General features: G+C 41.4%; 1 protein-coding gene across 3 annotated transcripts in view; it reads left to right on the plus strand.

Moving 5' to 3' along the window:
* LOC122761908 (protein FAM126B-like) overlaps positions 1–19,185 on the plus strand; it is a 42,226-nt gene that overhangs the window by 16,929 nt on the left and 6,112 nt on the right. For 2 of the 3 annotated variants that reach the window (XM_044017094.1, XM_044017102.1), the window contains exons 3-12: positions 2,086–2,162; positions 4,276–4,377; positions 5,600–5,779; positions 7,413–7,493; positions 9,680–9,795; positions 11,945–12,040; positions 13,219–13,335; positions 15,352–15,439; positions 15,626–15,782; positions 16,526–16,702. In XM_044017094.1, the coding sequence (XP_043873029.1) occupies positions 2,112–2,162; positions 4,276–4,377; positions 5,600–5,779; positions 7,413–7,493; positions 9,680–9,795; positions 11,945–12,040; positions 13,219–13,335; positions 15,352–15,439; positions 15,626–15,782; positions 16,526–16,702 (1,165 nt within the window). In that variant the 5' untranslated portion in view covers positions 2,086–2,111. The remainder of the gene's footprint in view (positions 1–2,085; positions 2,163–4,275; positions 4,378–5,599; positions 5,780–7,412; positions 7,494–9,679; positions 9,796–11,944; positions 12,041–13,218; positions 13,336–15,351; positions 15,440–15,625; positions 15,783–16,525; positions 16,703–19,185) is intronic. The other variant, XM_044017108.1, reaches the window with a different exon arrangement.

Raw genomic sequence — 19,185 nt, forward strand, 5'->3', positions numbered from 1 at the left:
CATGTGTTAGAAGCACTTGACATTGCCTGTAAATATGGTCAAATTCTATTCTATAATACTATATCATAAAGTTTAAAATTAAAGAAGTGACTTTTTCTCATTTAATGTCATGTAGTTTTTAGTCAATATATAATATTTCATTTATTCATTATTTATTTCGTTAATTTAGTTAAATGCAACAGCCTTTAAAACCAGTTAAAGTCACCACAGAGGCCTTGTGACGACATCTTGTCTCATGTCTCAACATAAGATATTGATACACTGCCCAGTACCATGTATATTATAAAACACCACTGTCACATCCACTGTGCTTGATATGAACACTGAGAATTATGTTGGAGCATGAGGATGAGCAATTGTAATTGCAATAGTCTTGTCGGCATTAATTTGACACTATGTTACCTGTGTACATACTCTATTATTATTATTTTGTCTGGCCAGGGATTACAAATAGCTCGTAGCTAAATCTGGTATGACTAATGTGTTTTGTACACTGCCCTTGATACAAATAAATGTAATAAACTAAACTACAAACAGAGACACTGTAGTCACTGGAGGAGAATGCTAAGCAGGGGCTGTAGTCTGTAATGTTAAGTGATTGACTCAATTGAGTTAGTCCTAATCCATAATCCCATCATGTCGACACCAACACCACAACAAGGCCAAAGGCCCTGGTACTCGTGTACAGCAAACCCATGTCTTAAAAAAGCACACGTTCAAAAACCTTTTTTTTTAATTAACTGAACAATGTCCATCAAGCATTTTCTTAAATAAAGCATGTTGAAGATAAATGTTGGTTGATACTAGTTAGGTTTAGTTTTGACTGTCAGAAAAGATGCTTGTCAGGGATTCTTTTAATCTAAAATAACAAACATGTCGCTCTGTCTCTCTCTACTGTCATTGCTGTTCAATATATGTGTTACTCGGCACTGCAGCCAACATAGAGCTGCTTATTGTCTGCTTGTGCCTCTCCTAAAGGTCAATAACCTAAAAGGTTAATAATAAGCTTGGTCATGATAGTCTCTAGTAAAGGGTTTTAGTGTCAAATAGTCAGATTATCATTCTGGCAATTTACACACACACACACACACATTCTTGTTCTCTGTCTTAGCCAAAACAAATCTATGTGATAATTAATGAGAATTCTGTATATTTTCCGTGGAAGGAGAAATGACTTGTTGTTTTTGGGGAGTGAGCTGAAGTTAGTGACCAATATTTTTGTTTATGAATATTAAGTTTGTGTTTTAGTACTTTGGAAATGCAGATCTTAAGCTTTCTTTCATCGTAGAGTAAGTTGATAATAATGTACTTTGTTCATTTATTGTGAGTATGTTTTTTCAGCTTGTTTGGTTTTATCATTAGATAAGTGTTTATTATTTTATGTCTGTTTTATGTGCATTCAAATTCAGTGGCTGGATGAACATAATGTGTATGAAGAGACATTTTATTTTATTTATTTTCTTTCTTTTATTATTATTTTGTTTTATATTTAACTGTTTTTACTACCTGTGATGGTGAGACCAAAGACTATTTTCCTGCTCCACCTGAACAATAAAGTTCCATTCTATTTGTATTGATGTATAAGTCTCTACAGTCATAATCCTTTCAGTGAACTCCTTTATTGTGCAACAGTTGGCCAGAATCACACACTCCCCACTGGTGTTTTTAAATATTGTATATCATTTTCTATAAGTACACTTACGATTGTGGTATAATTTTTGTTTTGTTTGCCTTTTGTCCTGCGTAACAGTTGCGGAATTCACAGTGTGCTTTGATCTGCATCATCAATAGAAACATGAATATAAAAAGTCAGCTATTGGCTGAGATGGATTACCTGTATGAAATAAGTTCCCAATCCCTGTGTTTTCATTTATACACTATAATGAACTATAGTGGAAAAAAGTGGATGGTTCGTAGTTATGTTAAGTGAAGCACGAGTGCTGTGAAGTAAACAGACTCAAACAGGGAAAACTCACTTGTGTATTTCTTCATTTGTTTGCTGAAGTATTTTCGGGGTTTCTTTGTGTCCATGCGCTATATCTTCATCTCCCCCCTCTGTGCCTTCTGTCTCTCTGTGTTCCTCAGGCAGCCGGTGGGGGTCTTTGAGGAAGATGCTAGGTTCAGAGCGGGGCGTCGTAGAAGAATGGCTCTCAGAATTCAAGGTAAAGGCTGCTCTCTGTTCTCAACCTGACCCATGTCAGTGAAATGTCTCCCAGGAGCCCGTCCTCGGCTTTTCTTTTGTTTTTAGACAAACTGTGCAAGTCTAAAAACTACGACTTTGAAGCATTCACGTGTGTGTCTGCTGCCTCTTGAGCGTTTCTTTTTTTATCACATTAAAATACTAGCAAGAACGTTGAAAAGTACACATCTTACAGTATAAAACTCTCCATGCTTTCACTAAAGCTCCTAAAGCCTCTTGCATATATGAACGGACTATATACAATGACGACATACAACGTATGTACACAAAGACTTTTTAAAGACACATATTCACATTTTTCAAGTCTTAAACAAAGGTACCTGAGCTCTGTACAAAGACACGTGAATATGTGTTGAGTCTGAAAGGACAGTGGATATTTATGTCAGTGTCCGTCTGCACCGCTTTAGCATAGATATTATTAATTGTTATTCATATTCGATATATTGCCAGTTCCTCTTAGAAAAACTTCACGCAATAAATGGTAGTGTGTTATTCCAGGTTCATTGTGCTCTAGTTTGCTCTTAAGTTAAAGTAAGACTGGTGCAGTACTCTGACTGACCTTAGCGGATACAACACCAGCTCTCTATGTTTAAGCAGAGTTTTACATATAAATGTTATGATGTTTCCCTTTCATACAACTTTTCTTTGATCTTGAGTTAACAAAGAGTAAGAATACTATTGTTTTTCTTAGCTTGTGTGCTGTGTAAATGAATAAATCTAACAAATTGTCTCTTACCCCACCGATCATGCGAACATGGGTATACAGTAGGATATATTGAGATGAATCGAGGAATATACTGTTTATATTTACACACATGTACACATGTACACATAACACCTACACAACAATAATTACACGTAAAGTTCCCAATTTTAGGATGATTGTTATATTTTTGAGATGTTATTATGTGTATGCATTTAATCTATTAAGGGACAGAGACTGTAAATTAGCCTTGACAACCATTTCATACTACCTTGATAATGTTTTGGTTTTTTTTTGCATTATCCCTGGCAAATAAATAAAATAAAGTAAAATAAAATTTACATTAGAACTGAGGATACTTTGTGACTGAAGCATGAAGACGAGACACCATAATCCAGCAGCCGTATCCACTGGACCTTATTGAAAGCTGACATGACCCTAGAGACCAAGATATGAAATTAACACTGTAAATGAAGTTTCAAAATTGTGATGAAGAGAGTGCAAAGGAAAGACGAGCCACGGAGAGGAAATACAGAGAGTGCAGAGTGTGAAGGAGGGGACCGGGGGAATATGATGAATAGTGAGAGAAATGGATTAGTATGACTCATGGCACATTGCGTTCTGTGCACAAAATTGCCATACAGACATTGTGCTGAGGGTGTATTTCTGACTCCCGTCATCTGCAGACACACAAACACACACACAGTCCCGACCGTGTTAAAAACATCACTTAGGATACTTGAGTCAGATATCTCTCCGTTTTGGCTTCTGAATGTTATTTTGGGATGTTTTGGGTTTTTTTCATCGATCAATTACCTTTCTCACGCAATGATTTCATCGTCATTTTTCAAAATGTTTTTGGCGCCGTCTGATAAGAGTGGACACTTTGATTTAGGTATCCTATAGACTTAAAGGTGCAGTAGGCAAAATGTTCTTGGTTATTGATCAGTCATTTCACAATATCCTTGTAGCGTAATTTAAATCAAGTAATGTGAGACCTCTTGTCGTCTTCATTCACAACCTTACAAACAAATCTGAATGGGAAGCTAGACACTCCTATTGGTTATTATTGTCATTTAAATAACTGTACATTATTGTATATTGCGTATATCTTTACTCTACGTGTTGAACCCAGGGATTCCCCTGAATGTCTGTGTTTGACCGGGACGGGATGTCAAACACCATTTTTTTATAATAACCGCTTTGTTTTGATTATTTTGTTGTTGTAATCGTTTGAGGCCATAATCATAATTGAAACACAAGTTTCCATTAATTGCACAGCCCTAGATCAAGGTTTTCACACACCTACATGCTGCTGGGAAAAAACTCCACTGTTTCTAAATTGGCAAACCTGTCTTTCTTTGTGTTCTAGTCCTTACCCGAAACCCACATCCCCAGCTACGCCGGCAGCCTCCATCTTAAGAAGTCCCTGGTGCCAGCGCTCTACCGAGTCATCCAGGACCCCAACAATGAGGTGATGCACAGAGGACACACACAGACACACACACTCCCAAAGCTGGCAGTGTTTGGCTCAAAGTAATGTGTCGCTTGTGACTCGCATGACACATGACATAGCCTCTTGTTGTCAGTGAGCCACACAGCTGTTTCTGCAGGATACATGGCCACAGTGTCGTCCACATTACCTCATCGTCTTCCTTATAATCTCTCTCTCACTCTCACACACACAAACTAGAACATCTGCTGCCCACACTAGTAAAGCCACATGCATAGTCAGAAGTTCAAGCACAGACTTTGGTCCTATTATTAGTCAAACTGCTGCATACAAGCACAATAGAAACAGCAGGGCTAACCAAGCATTTTCTGTTTAAAGAACATAATGACACGATTTATTTAGCACAGGCGTGAGATACTCAATGAGACAAGACTTTCATTTCACTCTAATGATGCATTTGCTGCCTCAGACGTCTTAATTGAATTTAGATCCACACTCCATCTTGCGCGTGTGTGTACTTTTTTGCCTCTTTAGGACCTTTTCTGGCATAAACACTGACGTTGTCAGGACCAGTAGTCCTCATGGGGACCCAATCCTGGTCCTAATGAGGCAGCACCTAATTTCTGAGGAGCTGTCCTAAGAAGAATATCTGCACAAATGTTTGCGTGCGACTGTGCGTTTTTTTTCCCCACAGATTACACAGAGGTTCAAATGTCTTGTCATGAGTTGCCACTTACCCGGGGTCAACCACAGTACAACACACACATGAGTAGTAGTGTGTGCGTATGCTTACTTCGCTGACCTGTGGACAGCATCCACACATTTGGCTCAGTTGGCTCCACTGAGACTACATCTGACCAGACTTTCATTGTAGTGATTTATCCCCTCTGCTCCTGCGCACCTCCCCACGACTAGGCAGCAGCAGAGCTCTCCTTCCAGCCGTCCATCCCTTCCTGTTCATCATCACGATGACATCCATTAATGTTTTGAAATAAGAGCTGTGAAGCTGATGTACTGTCTTAGATGTGTTGGTGAGACAGGTTGTTGCTGTAGTGAATGAAGCCAGTTTGTTATTGGATTATTTTATGAATACATTATAGTTCATTTGACATATTTAAAATGGTCAGACTTTTCTCTAGTGATTGAGACAAAGCTAGGCTTCTCCTGAACCACCCAAGAGCCATAGTTAATATGTCAGTACAGTTAATGAATTCAAATGTACGCCTTTCCTTCTCCCATCCAGCTGCTGGAGCCTGTGTGCCACCAGCTGTTTGAGTTGTACCGGAGCTCTGAAAACCGCCTGCGACGCTTCACCCTGCAGTTCCTGCCTGAGCTGGTGTGGGTTTATCTGAGGATCACAGCCAGCAGAGATCGTCAGAGCAATGGCTGCATAGAGGCTCTCCTCTTGGGCATCTATAACCTGGTGAGTGTGTGCCCTTGTCCGATAGGAGAAAACATGGGTTTTTTGCTTTGTGAATTGCAAATAATGCTCGTCATGAGATAAATGTGGTTTTATTTTACCCTTGTACATCAGTGATGTACCCTTGTGTTTGCATATGAATGTGTCCTGGGCCACACTGAAGGACTACCTGCTCCACTCATGTCCTCTGCGTAACAGGAAGTACATAGTGATCCTGTCTGCAGTCATATCATCCTGTCAAGCTTTCCTTTTACTTTATAGTAGACCAATGGCGTACATGTTTATTTGCAAGTATAGCAGGGAATCACTAGTGTACCCCCCGCCGAATGTGGAGCAGCATTTCACCTGAAGGCGTGAACTGGATTTCTTAGAGCTATCTGTCCACTTTTGTCCAAAATCTTATCTTCCTTAATCCACTCACAATTATATGCATTTGTGTCATAGAACAGAATTTATACAACACGGATAAATATATACACCAGGTGGATAATTATATTTTAAGATAGATGTAGGATGTTTCTTAGAGCCACCAGCTATCTGATGACTTGAAAAACTATTGATGTGTGCATCATTGGGGACGTCTTGCAACTTGTCACAGGTGGAGCTTTAGTGAGGCTGTTTGCGTGTTGACAAGAAAGATGATCTGCAGGGAAAAGCCCAGTTAATGGATAGACGCGAGGTAGATTGCATCACGAGGAAACACCCTCGGGAGAAATGGGCTAAGAGCTGGAGATATCAATAGAAAGAGCTCCATGTGATCTGGCACAGCGAAAGGTATTTCCATGCATAATTTATCCCTCCATGTCTATACCACCAGACGCACGCTGTACATGCTCACAGCCCCCCTTTGCCTACATGCACTGCTGCTTGAGCTCTAATAAACAGATTTTGTGTCTCAACAGCCACGTCAGATATTCAGTGATATACTGCTAGCCTCTAAAGGGCAGGACAAGCCCGGAACCAGTTGGATACTGAATATAACATTCAAAGCTTGTGCACGCTTGGCCAGAGAAATAGATTAACAGATTTATTTTGATGGTGAATTTTCATTATCTACAGCCAGAATATAAATAATCTGAACACTCTCCACCAACTCATGTTGGGGGGAAAATTATAAAGATGATACTGAGAAATATTACACGCTCACAAAAATGACTGGTATTTCTGTGTTTTTTGAATCAGTCAATAATTATCTGTTACGCTTGTGTAGTAAGAACATGTGCACATGATTGGAAAACATTTATTAAGGTCTGTGCAAATGCACCTGTGACTGGAAATAATCAAGTCATTCCGTTTTTATATTTTGACATTGCATTTCCAGGGATGCTTGCGTGCATATTTGAGTTCTGCAGCACAGTGTGAAATTAGAATCGAGTGTCGAGAGTGCTTACAATGACTTTCAAACTGTCACAGTCAATAACATGCACCAGCAGAGAGAGAAAGAGGGCACGTTGCACAGCATTTGTTAACCATATGCTCCTAAATATTCCAACTTGCCTACAAACAAGAAGCGTAACCGGATTAAGATCTAGATCTCAAATTCAACATTTAGCTCTCAGTATAAATGTAGCATTTTTGTTCTCCCCCTTTCCCTCAATGATGCAGTGTCTCTGTCTCTTCCTCTCTTGTATTGCAGGAAATTGTGGACAAAGACGGCAATGGCAAACTCCTGTCTTTCACAATTCCATCTCTGTCCAAACCATCCATATATCATGAGGTAAGATGTCTCTCAACTGTATTAGTCAATGTCAATGACAGTCCAGTATTTACTCTCTTTCTTCTCTCTTTTCTTGTTAGAGACTTATTTCAGTAAGTCAAGATCACACATCCTTAGTGTCATTAACCTCACCTCTAGGGGTTGACAAAAATATAGTTTTGGTGATATATCGTTGTCCTTCCTCTTGTAATATGATAATCGAGACACCAGGGCGAATACCGTTATTTTAATTAGTAAATTAAGGCGCTCTAAAGTAAACAGTCGCTGCCTGTTTGACTTGCCGGGCGCCACGACATCACGTCTCCTCACTGTGGCGCTGGTCAAAATAATGAGGAAAACTTGGGCTGAATTTACTTGGCCCAAAGAAGAGGGAGTTTACGGCGGGATAATGGCGGAGGAAGCTACGTTAAGAGATGCTCCATCCACGTTCAATACATAGACTTTATGCACTTTGTTCTCTACTTTTAACTTTTCACGGACGTTTTGTTTGCTTCAGTTAGACAGATATTGTGATGTATCTGTATATGATTGTCATGCACTGTATTATCACTGATCGTATCGTTTTGTTTCGTATCGTATCGTTTTGTATCATATCGCTTTGTATCGTATAGTATCGTATCATATCGTTTTGTATCGTAGCGTAGTGTATCGTATCGTATCGTATCGTATCGTATCGTCTCGTATCGTATCGTATCGTATCGTTTCGTTTCGTTTCGTTTCGTTTCGTATCGTATTGTATCGTTTCATGTTGTGAGGTATCCTGTGATTCCCAACCCTACTCATCTCTAGGGCTTCATGTCAACATGACAGGTGCTGTTAAACACGCTTTTTCTGCACAGCTCAAACTAAACTGTGGTTGTTTTTTATGTTAAAAAAATGGACTGTAAGGTCCTTAACTTTGGCTACATACATTCCACTCTCTCCTTGTCCAGTTTCATTCACTCTTTCTATCCCCACCCCCACAGCCACACGCCTGCTAACACAGAGGAGAGTATTGAATATTTAGTTCATTAGGAAGGTGTTTCACGGGACATGCTGACTTGGGACCATTCACTGAGTGCAGAGGGAAGCAGTGAGTCTTGTTAGCCTTTTTTTTTTTTTAACATTTATTTCATCCTGAAACCAAAGCACAGGAAAGACTGTGTAGTATATTTTTATACAGTATGATGGCTTTTAGTGCCTGCCTCTGAATGTGAGCTGGTGAGTGCTGATGAGACTGCAGTACGTGGCATGTGCTGTGGGCAATTTATCGCTTTAATTACGAGCTTGAGAGAGTCTTCCCTCCGTGCTGAGAGAATGAAGAAAGCATCGAGGCAGGAGGAGGAGGAGTCATCACATTTGTGTGCTTCCTAAGCATTTAGTGCAGCGTCGCACATGATATGGCCTTATCACCAGGCCTCCAGTATTACCATACAATCCAGTCTCTCTTTAAATGAATCCGTATTACTGCTAACAGTCACTGAAGATACTGAGGACAGAGGTTCAATTCATTTTAAGGTTGACTTTTATGAAATGAAGTGGCCTAATGACGTAATGTCTCTTGAACATATAAATTCCACTCTGTCGTTACCTGTGCCTTTCCCTCTCTCTGTTTTACTCAGTGGGGGGGAAAATGAAATGAAATAAAAAATAAAAAAGAATCAATAAGAAGGCAAGATCAGTCTTGTAGAGTGGTGAGCCTAATAAAAATGCATCTCATCAGAATGTGGCTCCGAAACCTGACCAAGTCGGGGAAAACATTGACTGTACCCGAATCGGACATCGTGTCTTCTTTTTTTTTTTTCTTTTTTGTCCGAGCCTGACAAATACCAAACACAGAATAAGATCAAGCGTTTTCTGACTATCATGCATCTGAATGTTATCTTTTTATTTATGGTTACACCATGAGCCTGACAGAGGTCAGGTGCTGTCACTCACCGTGATCCATTCAAAGGTGAACCTTTGGCAGTCATCCAGGTGTAATTTAATGCTACTGACATGAAATGTAATCACTAATCATAGTAGTTTCCCATCCAGGCACAGAAAAAAAACCCACCCAGTTTGACAGTTAACAATTTGGCAGGCACATCTGCTTGTTAGCACTTGCTAGTCCTGCACCATCATCTTTAATGCCAATTAATCCATGACATAAAACAATATGAAGTGATAATTAAGTGTGTATCTCTCTCTGTGTTCCGTCTATTTAGCCTTCTAGTTTGGGGTCCATAGCACTGACCGAGGGGGCTCTCTGTCAACATGACCTGATCAGAGTGGTGTACAGCGGCCTCCACCCCCAGAGAGAGACCTTCACAGCTCAGAACAGGTACGGCTCCCTCTCTGCCAGCTGTTACCGGGGACTGAGGAACGCTGAGATTAATGTGTGGCAGTTTAGAAAAGTCCGAAAATCACATTGAATCAGTTACCAGAGGCTTTTTGGATACAGAAAAGTGGGGAACATAAGTAACCACCGGTAAACACATGTGACAAAATGGTCACAAAACAGTTTCTATTGTCTTGCAAGATGAAAAAAGATGAAAAAGGCCCTTGAAGATGATCAGAGCGGTCTCATTCGGACGCTCTGGCCAGACTCGGCAGGCCTGAAAGGTTTTTTGGCTCTCACATTTTCTCTGCTGTTGTGGATGAATGATAATGTTGGCATAATAATGAAACATGCTGGAGTCCTGCCATTTCTTTTCTCTTTTATTTCCCCGTTGCACTCCTGTGCATTTGTTTGTTGCCAACAAATGCACAGAGACAGAAATGCATTTGAATGATCAGAGCTGATGTTCTAAGAGCAAGCAAACATATTACCGGTTATGCTGTGTGTTGCGCAGAGCAACGCTGTCTGGCTATGATGAACATAGAGTGTCATAAATATAGAGTCGATGGATTTTGCCAGGGCCAGGCCTCCATAGTTTATCTTGAAATCCATTTTAGTGGCTCTGCCTGAGATAGTGTTTATGAGAAGAAAGTCCAAAGCTCCCCAGAGGAGCTCTCTCTCTCAGTGATGATGTACTGCCTGGCCATTTACCTCCCCCCTGCACACAGAGTCAATTATGACCCCCATACTCGAGGTCGCCCTCCTGGTTGTCCTTCATCATCATCATCATCATCACACACACAATTGTATCTGTGTCTCCTGGTTCTAGCCACATTCACTCGATTCTTTTTTTGAGGAAACTTTATCAACCTTTGTGCAGAACAGTGTCATGTGTAACCATAGGCTGCAAAAATGCTGACACACACACACAATCTGTTTTTTATATTTGTGAGGATACTTCATAGACATAATGCATTCATTATCCCCTTACCCTAACCTTTACCATCACAACTAAGTGTCTAACCCTAACCCTTAACCCCTAACTTAAACTCAATTCTAACCATAAGGTCTTAACCCTGAACAACACTTTTGAAGTTGTGGGGCCCAGACAAAAGAGGGGCTTGTAAGTTTTTTGGACCTCACTGTTATGTCCCTGGCCTAGGGAAACCAGGTGTAACGTGTGTGTGTGTGTGTGTGTCTTCCACCTCGTCTTTCCACAGAAAGCCAAAATGAATCCAAAGTCTGTTCAAAAGTATAGCCGTTTTCTTAATCCTTGGAGAGGATCAATGCCAAAATAACAAACCAAAACTTCTCTCTTTTCAAACCTAATCTTACCTGCAGAAAAGAAAATGGAAAATAAATGACAAAAAAAACAACTTACCTAAGCTCTTAACTGAAAGAGGAGAAAATAAAGATGAAACCAAATGGATTCACTCTACTACTACTGCTACATTTTCAATTTAAAACAACAACAACATGCAAAAGAATCTAAGAATATTTTTATTGCAGCTTTTCAAAATTAACTTAAATACCATACCCATTAGCAACGTATCCCAATCTTCACACACACCATGAACTAAACGACACAGTTTAGTTTAGGATTTGTTTGGAAAAGGTGTGGAAGAAGCCCAGAGTACAGGTCAGGGAGGGTTTTTCCACCACTCATTGTGAGCCAATCTCCTTCCACTTAGCCACCTGGTTGCTGAGACAGTCACACAGACACACCTACACCACACAGACACTCTCAAAGGAGGAGAGAAACTGAAAATAAAAGTGCTAAATGAACCAAGAGTCAACACTCGCAAAGATAGAAATACACACATGCCTCCTCATCTCGGCAACATAGCATAAGTGTAGCTATAGACAGTTTGTGTTATATTTCGTCTACAGTGTAAACATGCTGTAGTGTACAGTTCAGAATAAATAAAGCTGCCTAGGCGGGCAGTTTGCTTATCAGACTTTTTACCAGTTCATAGAGTTTATAAACTGCTCGAGCAACTCTACATAACTGTCTTTTTTTTTGTCAAACTTTTTTTGTCAAATTGTCAAACTCAGGTTGAACTGATGTCACACTAAGAGTCAGCCATTCTTATCTCATTTAATGTCTTTGTCTTAATAAGAATCTGTTTTACTGTCCTTGTCTCTTCTGCAGGTTTGAAGTGCTGTGTTTCCTCATGCTCTGCTACAACTCCGCCGTGGTGTTCATGCCCCTTTCTTCCTACCAGTCAGTCTGCAGAATGAGCTCACGGTAAGTAGGAAAAAAAACCTTTGTAAAGCACGCGTGCCGTTGTACGTGACCTCCCTCTCAGCGACTGTCATTACCTGCTCTTCTGAAACGAGGATTAAATCACATCTGGCCGGCAGCCATACACTAACCTTGATTCTCACTGTCCACTTAGCTGGAGGATTTGATGAGTAGAATTTCATTAGAGCTCAGTTGTCTGTGATTGGCCATCACTGCTGAGTCTGTCTGTGGAGCACTGAGATTCCCTGGAGTTAGAATAAAGGATCATTGTGGAATTCACAGTATGAGGCCTTGTGCTGAATCCACCACCCAGTGATTCCACTCTAGCAGGAAAATGGGTCAGGATATGAAGTCTTGCCTACTACTAGTGAGCAGACAGATGCCTCCTTAAGTGAGCTCAGTCTAGACGGACAACATGTGAAGAATTAAGAGTATGGGAACAATACTTTTGGCTTTTTCCACTACACAGTTCCAGCATGGCTAGACTCAGCACAGTTTTGTTTTGTTTTTGCTTTTCCATTAGCAATAGTACTATTTTTAATACCTGCTCTGGTGAGGTTCCAAGCTTGCAGAGCCAGTACTCTATGTGACGTCGACAGACTGTCGGCTACTGATTGGTCAGAGTGTCGTCACTGGAAGAGTCATGAGTGCGACGTCCGACTCAATGAAGTCTGTGCTCCAGTCATGCAGGAAGAACTGGACAAATCTTTTTGATTAACTAAGTCTAATGATTCAGTCTCAGTCTTTGCGTGTGTCATGTATCAAAGGTTATCGCAGCAGTTTCATGCAGCCGTGCTCTGATGACTCCAATGGAAAACGAACCAAACCGTGTATAGCCGTGCTGTGCCGGGACTGCACTGTGGAAAAGAATTAGTCTTAGTCTAAGAGTTCTCTCGTACAGTGCTGATCCTGAACTCCCCGTCACTGAATGTTGCCTGACCTCTTGAGTTCAAAGCAGTTCAAATTCAGCCTCCCTTGCCTGATGTTTGATGTGTTTCGTCTTTGTTGAGTTTACTCAGGCAGTAACTTATCTTGCCTTTTATTTGTTCTTTTCCACTCGCCCGATCTCACATCCTGAAGGACACAAAATAACTCTAATCCTTTGTCTTGATATTTTCCCTAAACCGCCTCCCGTTGTTTGACATTGTGTGCGTGTGTGCGTCTGTATTGTCTCTCCTCAGGTTGTGTGTCTGTGGCTTTCCTCGGCAGCAGCAGAAACTGTGGAGGGAACCATGCAACCGTGTGCTGCTGGATCCTGAGTTCATGGTCCAGATGTTGACTGCTGTGTATCATGCCATGTATGTATCTTTAAATCTGGAAAAAACACAGTGAATATTCAGAGAATTATTTCTTTTTTTCTACATATCAATCTTTGAACCAAACATCTTACATCTGACAGAGGCTGCCGGGATTTCTGGAGCCTTCACCAGAAGTGTGTCTCAACACAATCTTTTCGTTTTACTCAGATAAAGTGATATTTGGGAGAACTTGCACTGATCTGTTTATAGACTTTAAATTGAAGTTTCCACAGTTGAGGTCCAAACAATTTTTGGGAAACATTTCAATGGAAATTGGCAGTAAAATTTCAAGTGTCATAGCAAAGGGATTTGTTTATTGTATGAGACGAAGTAATCATACAATAATAATAAATAAAGTAATATCAAGATGATGTAAAATAAGTGTAAGGGTCTGAATAAGTAGCAACCAGACTCTTTTTTAACACGTCCAGCATTGTATATTCAGGTTTCAGAGAACCCTTTTTAACCTTTTCGTGAAGCTCTACAAAGCAGATTGGAGCTGCAGATTCAGGTGACATTTTTTTCTGAAGTTGCATCTTTTGTGAGCCACTCTAAAACCACTATAAATATTAAATAAACAATAAATATTTATCATAGGCATTTCAAGTCACTTTCAACCATGATCTTTCCAAATACCACTATCAAAGGGCTCATTTCTCTTGACTCTGTCATTTGTAAAAAAAAAAATAATAATTGCGTAAATGAGAGCAATATGGCATTTGCTGCTCCACTCCTGTATACGCAGTTGCTTTATGAGCTAGTAGAGAGTGTTTTTCATTATAATTTTCTTCTCTTGGACATTTCCAATGTCCTGGGTGTCGTTTGCTTTGGTCTACTGGGAAAATGTCCTAACAGCATATGCTAGCACTCTGCTAAGGACCGGGGCTCCCCACTGTATAGACTGATTACATCAGTAGTGTGTTGCGGGTGGAGGTGATTTCATCCCCTACCAGGACGGTCGTTGTAAAGCTGATTATGGTCCCTCGATTACGGCCCATCCTCACTGATGGATCCCCTGATACTACAGTGACAGGAATCACTACTGTTAAGGATTGTGTAGCACAGAGAGCTGCAGCAGAGAAGAAATGGGCACACTGCCTCATCGCCCCCATGAGGTTCCGCAGCAGCAATCAGGAGATTTGTACAGTTAGTGCCTCTGGAGCCAAAACCGGTGTGTGTGTGTGTGTGTGTGAGAGAGACATGGTATAATAGCCTTTTAGTAATCCTACCTTTGGTCAGCTCAGTGCCAGCGGGAGCTCTCGTATTCACCCTTTGCCTGAGCAGGTGTACATGAAAGGCGAATCCCGAGCTTCACACATGCTCAGGGACTTTGACACTCGAGTATGACACTCAGAGATTTAGGTTAATATGTCCTCTAATGCCACAGAGCCGTAGTGCCACACGAAGAGAGAGGGGGAGAGACTTAGAGCATATCATAACAGATACTCGTATGCGGAACCTGGGCTTTATAACAACAGAGAGTGTGTTTTTACCTGCCAGCCCATCCCATGTTTTATCTCAAGTCTAAAAGGAACCGCAGACATTTGTTGTAGTTGCGTGATGGTTGTGCAGAGCAAAATGAAAGCAAGTTCAGCCATGGAGTTGTTATTTCCCTTTATTTTGTTAGTGTAGTTTGTTCAGTTATACCTGCTGTTCTTCACCTCACTTCGGACTGAATTTGGGGATGTGACACAGTCATCTATCATTTAGGAAGGAGTCGGGCTGTCATGAGCTCACCACCAAAATCTAATAATTTCTTCCATGGGCCCTAACCTACAGCCCCAGAAAATTTCCGTCCGAGTTAAGCTGCTCACGAACAGACAGACAAACAAATAGACCTCCCTTTCCCTCCCATGCTGTGACTGCAGACTTTACTTAATAACCAATAATAGCTCCAGGGGATGTGACTCCAGACATCAAGGCAGACACTCCTGTGTACGCAAAAAAAAGAAAAAAAGACGATGTTATTGAATGCTGATGTGTGTGCGCATATGTGTTTTGTGTTGTAATTCACAGATACAATGGAGAGTGGGAGATGGGGCGGGAAGCGCTGGAGGACATTCTGTACAGAGCTCAGCTAGAGCTTTACTCCCAGCCTCTCCTGGTACGTCCCCACAGCATTGTGTGAACACAGTTAATTACACACAGTACCATCATTTTTGTGTAAAATTTAAACATGGAAGTAATGCCTCTGATGATCTGCCACAGTGTTCAAAGAAAGCCATCGTCGAGTTTCAAGTGCTCTACTACCTCGTTGCTAATCTCGATCTGTGTTTATGTCTACTTGCAGCTGGGCAACGCCATGAAGAACTCGCTGCCGGACAGTGCTCCCTCTGAGCCGCAGGGCCGCAAGGTGCTTCAGGTAGAGGTGACGCCCACCATTAGCCGCATCTCCATCTCAGCCATTACCACCGCTTCAATACGGCGCCACCGCTGGAGGAGAGAGGGTAAGACTCGAGCCCTAAAAAGTGGGAAAGGAGGAAAAGCTGCCTTCTCTGCCACAACACACAGAAGGGAAGCAAGCCTTAGTGCAGGACTGATGTCGGTAGATTTAACAGAACAGTACATCTATTATAGTAACTTTTTATTTTCCTTATCCTATTCATTTAGCATCTCCAGACAGGCAGGAAAAGAAAGTTGTACAAGGAAAAAGGGACCAGTGTGCAGTTAAATTAATTGTTTATTTATTCATTTTTTGGATCTGTGGAAGGCGACAAAAGGCATCTTCTACTGGTGAGAGAATGACTTCTGTGGCGTTTGTCTCTACCAGTGAGAAGATCACACCATTAGTGTCATCCAAATGGTGTTCCATGGCAGTCATTTAATGTAGTTGTGGTCATATAGTCTGTGTTGCAGTGCTTTTGCCTTTTTTGTTTTTGCACATCTTGTCTAAGTGTGTTCTGTGTTTCGTATCACAAGGTAAATGGTTTGCGACTGAGAGAGAGGGAAACAACAAAATGGTGCCTGTAAATCCTACTGACTCCATTTTACCCAGTACATGGACGATTAATGGAGCAGCTCTTTTTTTTTTATTTTTTTTTTTCATAAATACAATTTCTTAATATATTTTAAGTCCACACATGAAGTTACAGTCTGGGCCTGCTGTTCCCATGTTGAGAGCCCACTCGGTTGAAGCTTGCTGCCACTAAAGAAACACGTTTTCCCCTCCGTCTGTGTTGTTGACTCCCAGATTGTTTTGACCACTCAACCGATGCAGAGTTGAGCCTCATCGTCAATCCTCCTAGCCTCACCCAGCAGAAGCACCACCACACTTCTTGGGACGCGTCATCCAAAGAAGAAAGAGGAGGGCGGGCTCACAGCCACCACAGCAGCAGCAGCAGCATCATTCCCCCCATCACACTTGAGGGTAGGGGACAGGGGCGGACCCTCAGTGCAGAAAGGGTCTCAGGAGGAGGAGGAGGTCTCCCTTCCATCTATATTCTCCTAATCCCCTCTCTTCTTCCTCCTGCCCCTCTTGAATTTGAGGTCCTTAACTCTGCCGTTCCCATTGTGGTTTCCTCTTCACTTCCCCCAGAGTATACTAACTCATCCAGTCTAAAAGACCCTCAGCCAACAGCTCCTCGACTACCACACAGCTGCTATTTTTCGTCTCACTGAAAAGTGGAAGAGTCGCCTATTCTGGGTTTGAAGGAAGTGTGGCTGTTTTGCATGGGCCTGAAATCATGTCATGTCCTGTCCTGCCTATTTACTCACCATGCCTACTCCAGCTTAGACTGCTGTCCTTGTCACTCACTGAGTATGTTCAGTGTCCAGCCATGACCTGTTTTTGCTGTTGGCTTTTCTCAACCTCCACGTCTGATAATTGGTTTAATGGATTTCTATTTTCCTCATGGAAAATATATCCATCTTTCAAAACTGACATCGGAAATGTTGTTGTCATTCCGCCCCTCATTGTGTCCTACAGTAAGATAAGTTTAGGATGAGGCTAGTGGCACCATTCTGCAGGAAGAGCCCTTCCTTCTTTTATTCTTTTTTTTTTTTTTTAAGTCCAACAGCTTTATTGTATGCTAATTTGTGTTTCTTTTTCCTCAGCTCAGTGAGTGGGAACGAGCCCTACATAATGCATGTGCACGCTACAGCCAGCTTTGATAATTTCTGATAGAACACGAAACCCTGAAATGAACACTAACATTCCAAATGACAAGGCCACATGAAGAGATTACTCTATCAAAGTAAAAATAATACTAAGTGCAGCAGAAGCTGCTTCCACTGCCAGGCCTGTTTTGTCTTGTTGAATGTGTGTTCGTTTCCATGTTTGGTCCTGTCGCATCATTCAGATCCTGTCTGAGGATCCACTCATCCTCTGGCTTTATGGTTGGTGTTTATCTCCATTACCATCCCGTCTTCCTCCTATGATCTTTCATTAAATCTTTAGAGATGTTTGATTAATCAAAATCAGCCAGCCAGTTCAGGGAGAACGCTAATTAGTTTGTAGAAGCCAGGTCACTACAGCCTTGTTTCCATCGAGTGTAGCAGTTCGGTTTGGTACATCACTCCATCCATCTATCTCCTACCGCTTTATCCTCCACAGGAGCTGTGCCGATCTCAGCTGACATAGGGCGATAGGCGGGGTACACCCTGGACAGTTCGCCAGTCCATCGCAGGGCCACATACAGAGACAAACAACCATTCACTCTCACATTCACACCTACAGTCCATTTAGAGACCAATTTAGACCAATTTAGCTAATCCCCATATAGCATATTTTTGGACTGTGGGAGCAAGCTGGAGAACCCGGGGGAAAAAACCCCCCACACACACAGGGAGAACAGTTTGGTTCAGTGCCATGAGATAGATATTAGAATAGTACCAAAAATGACTAGCCCCTATTGTTTCCTTTTTTGACACCTTTCTGTTTGAGTACCAGAGTAAAATGGTACAGTCAGGGTGGAGCTCCACCCACGACAGTCAGCTCATTGGGTGACAGAGAAAATTCACTCCCTTGTTCCCTTTCTCTTCAACGGCCACAGTCTATTCTCTTTCAAAGCTTGACATCTTGTTGAGAGCTGCTGGTTCCCCTCCATTGTTCCCCTCCATGGTTTTTATTGTCATAGCACCAGTACAGCTTCACTCAACATATATCAGTGACGTAGCCACTTTACCAAGTAAAGGTACTGTTCGAAACGTAAGCCTGACCCAGGGCTTTGCCTTTCCAAACTGTATCGTACTGTACCAAACCAATCTGTACCATAATGGAGACAAAGCTGCACAGTTACCTGGTTTACAGGACTTTTACTTGCAGATATAAATAACATGACCTTGAATTTGGGGATGTATTGCGGAGAAGTTAGAAATGAACACAAGTGGTTTAATCTGGATATTTTCCTTGCGTGACAACCATACAACTGCAAGTTCTTGATTGGTTTTTCCTCCTAATAATTGTTTGATGCCTACAGCAGTGTATTAGAGCCATTGTACATGAAAATGTACCTTGTAAAATCCGACTGTGAAGTATAATTTGATTAAGTCATTCACCCATTTGATATGATGTTAAATATTATTAAAGGAATAGTTCAACAATTTGCATTTAGCTTTGTATTACTAGAATAGGGGTAGTATTTTTGAATTGTGCTTCCCCGACCTCAGTTTCCCCTTGAGTCGAGAAATATCTTCATTCTTTTTTTTGTTACGTGCTCACCAGTGACATTTGGTCTGAGGCTTGAAACTGCAACGCTAATTCCGCACTTTTTAGACCCATTTGTAGGGGCACGGGACCTCATTCCAAGAATGTAAACAGTGTCCACCATCTTTGCTAACAGTTACGCTAACAGGACCAAGTGTCACTGGTGGGCACGTAACAAAAAAAGAATGAAGATATTTCTCATCTCA

Source organism: Solea senegalensis, linkage group LG2 (genome assembly GCF_019176455.1).
Source record: "Solea senegalensis isolate Sse05_10M linkage group LG2, IFAPA_SoseM_1, whole genome shotgun sequence".
In the NCBI taxonomy this organism is placed as follows: Eukaryota; Metazoa; Chordata; class Actinopteri; order Pleuronectiformes; family Soleidae; genus Solea; species Solea senegalensis.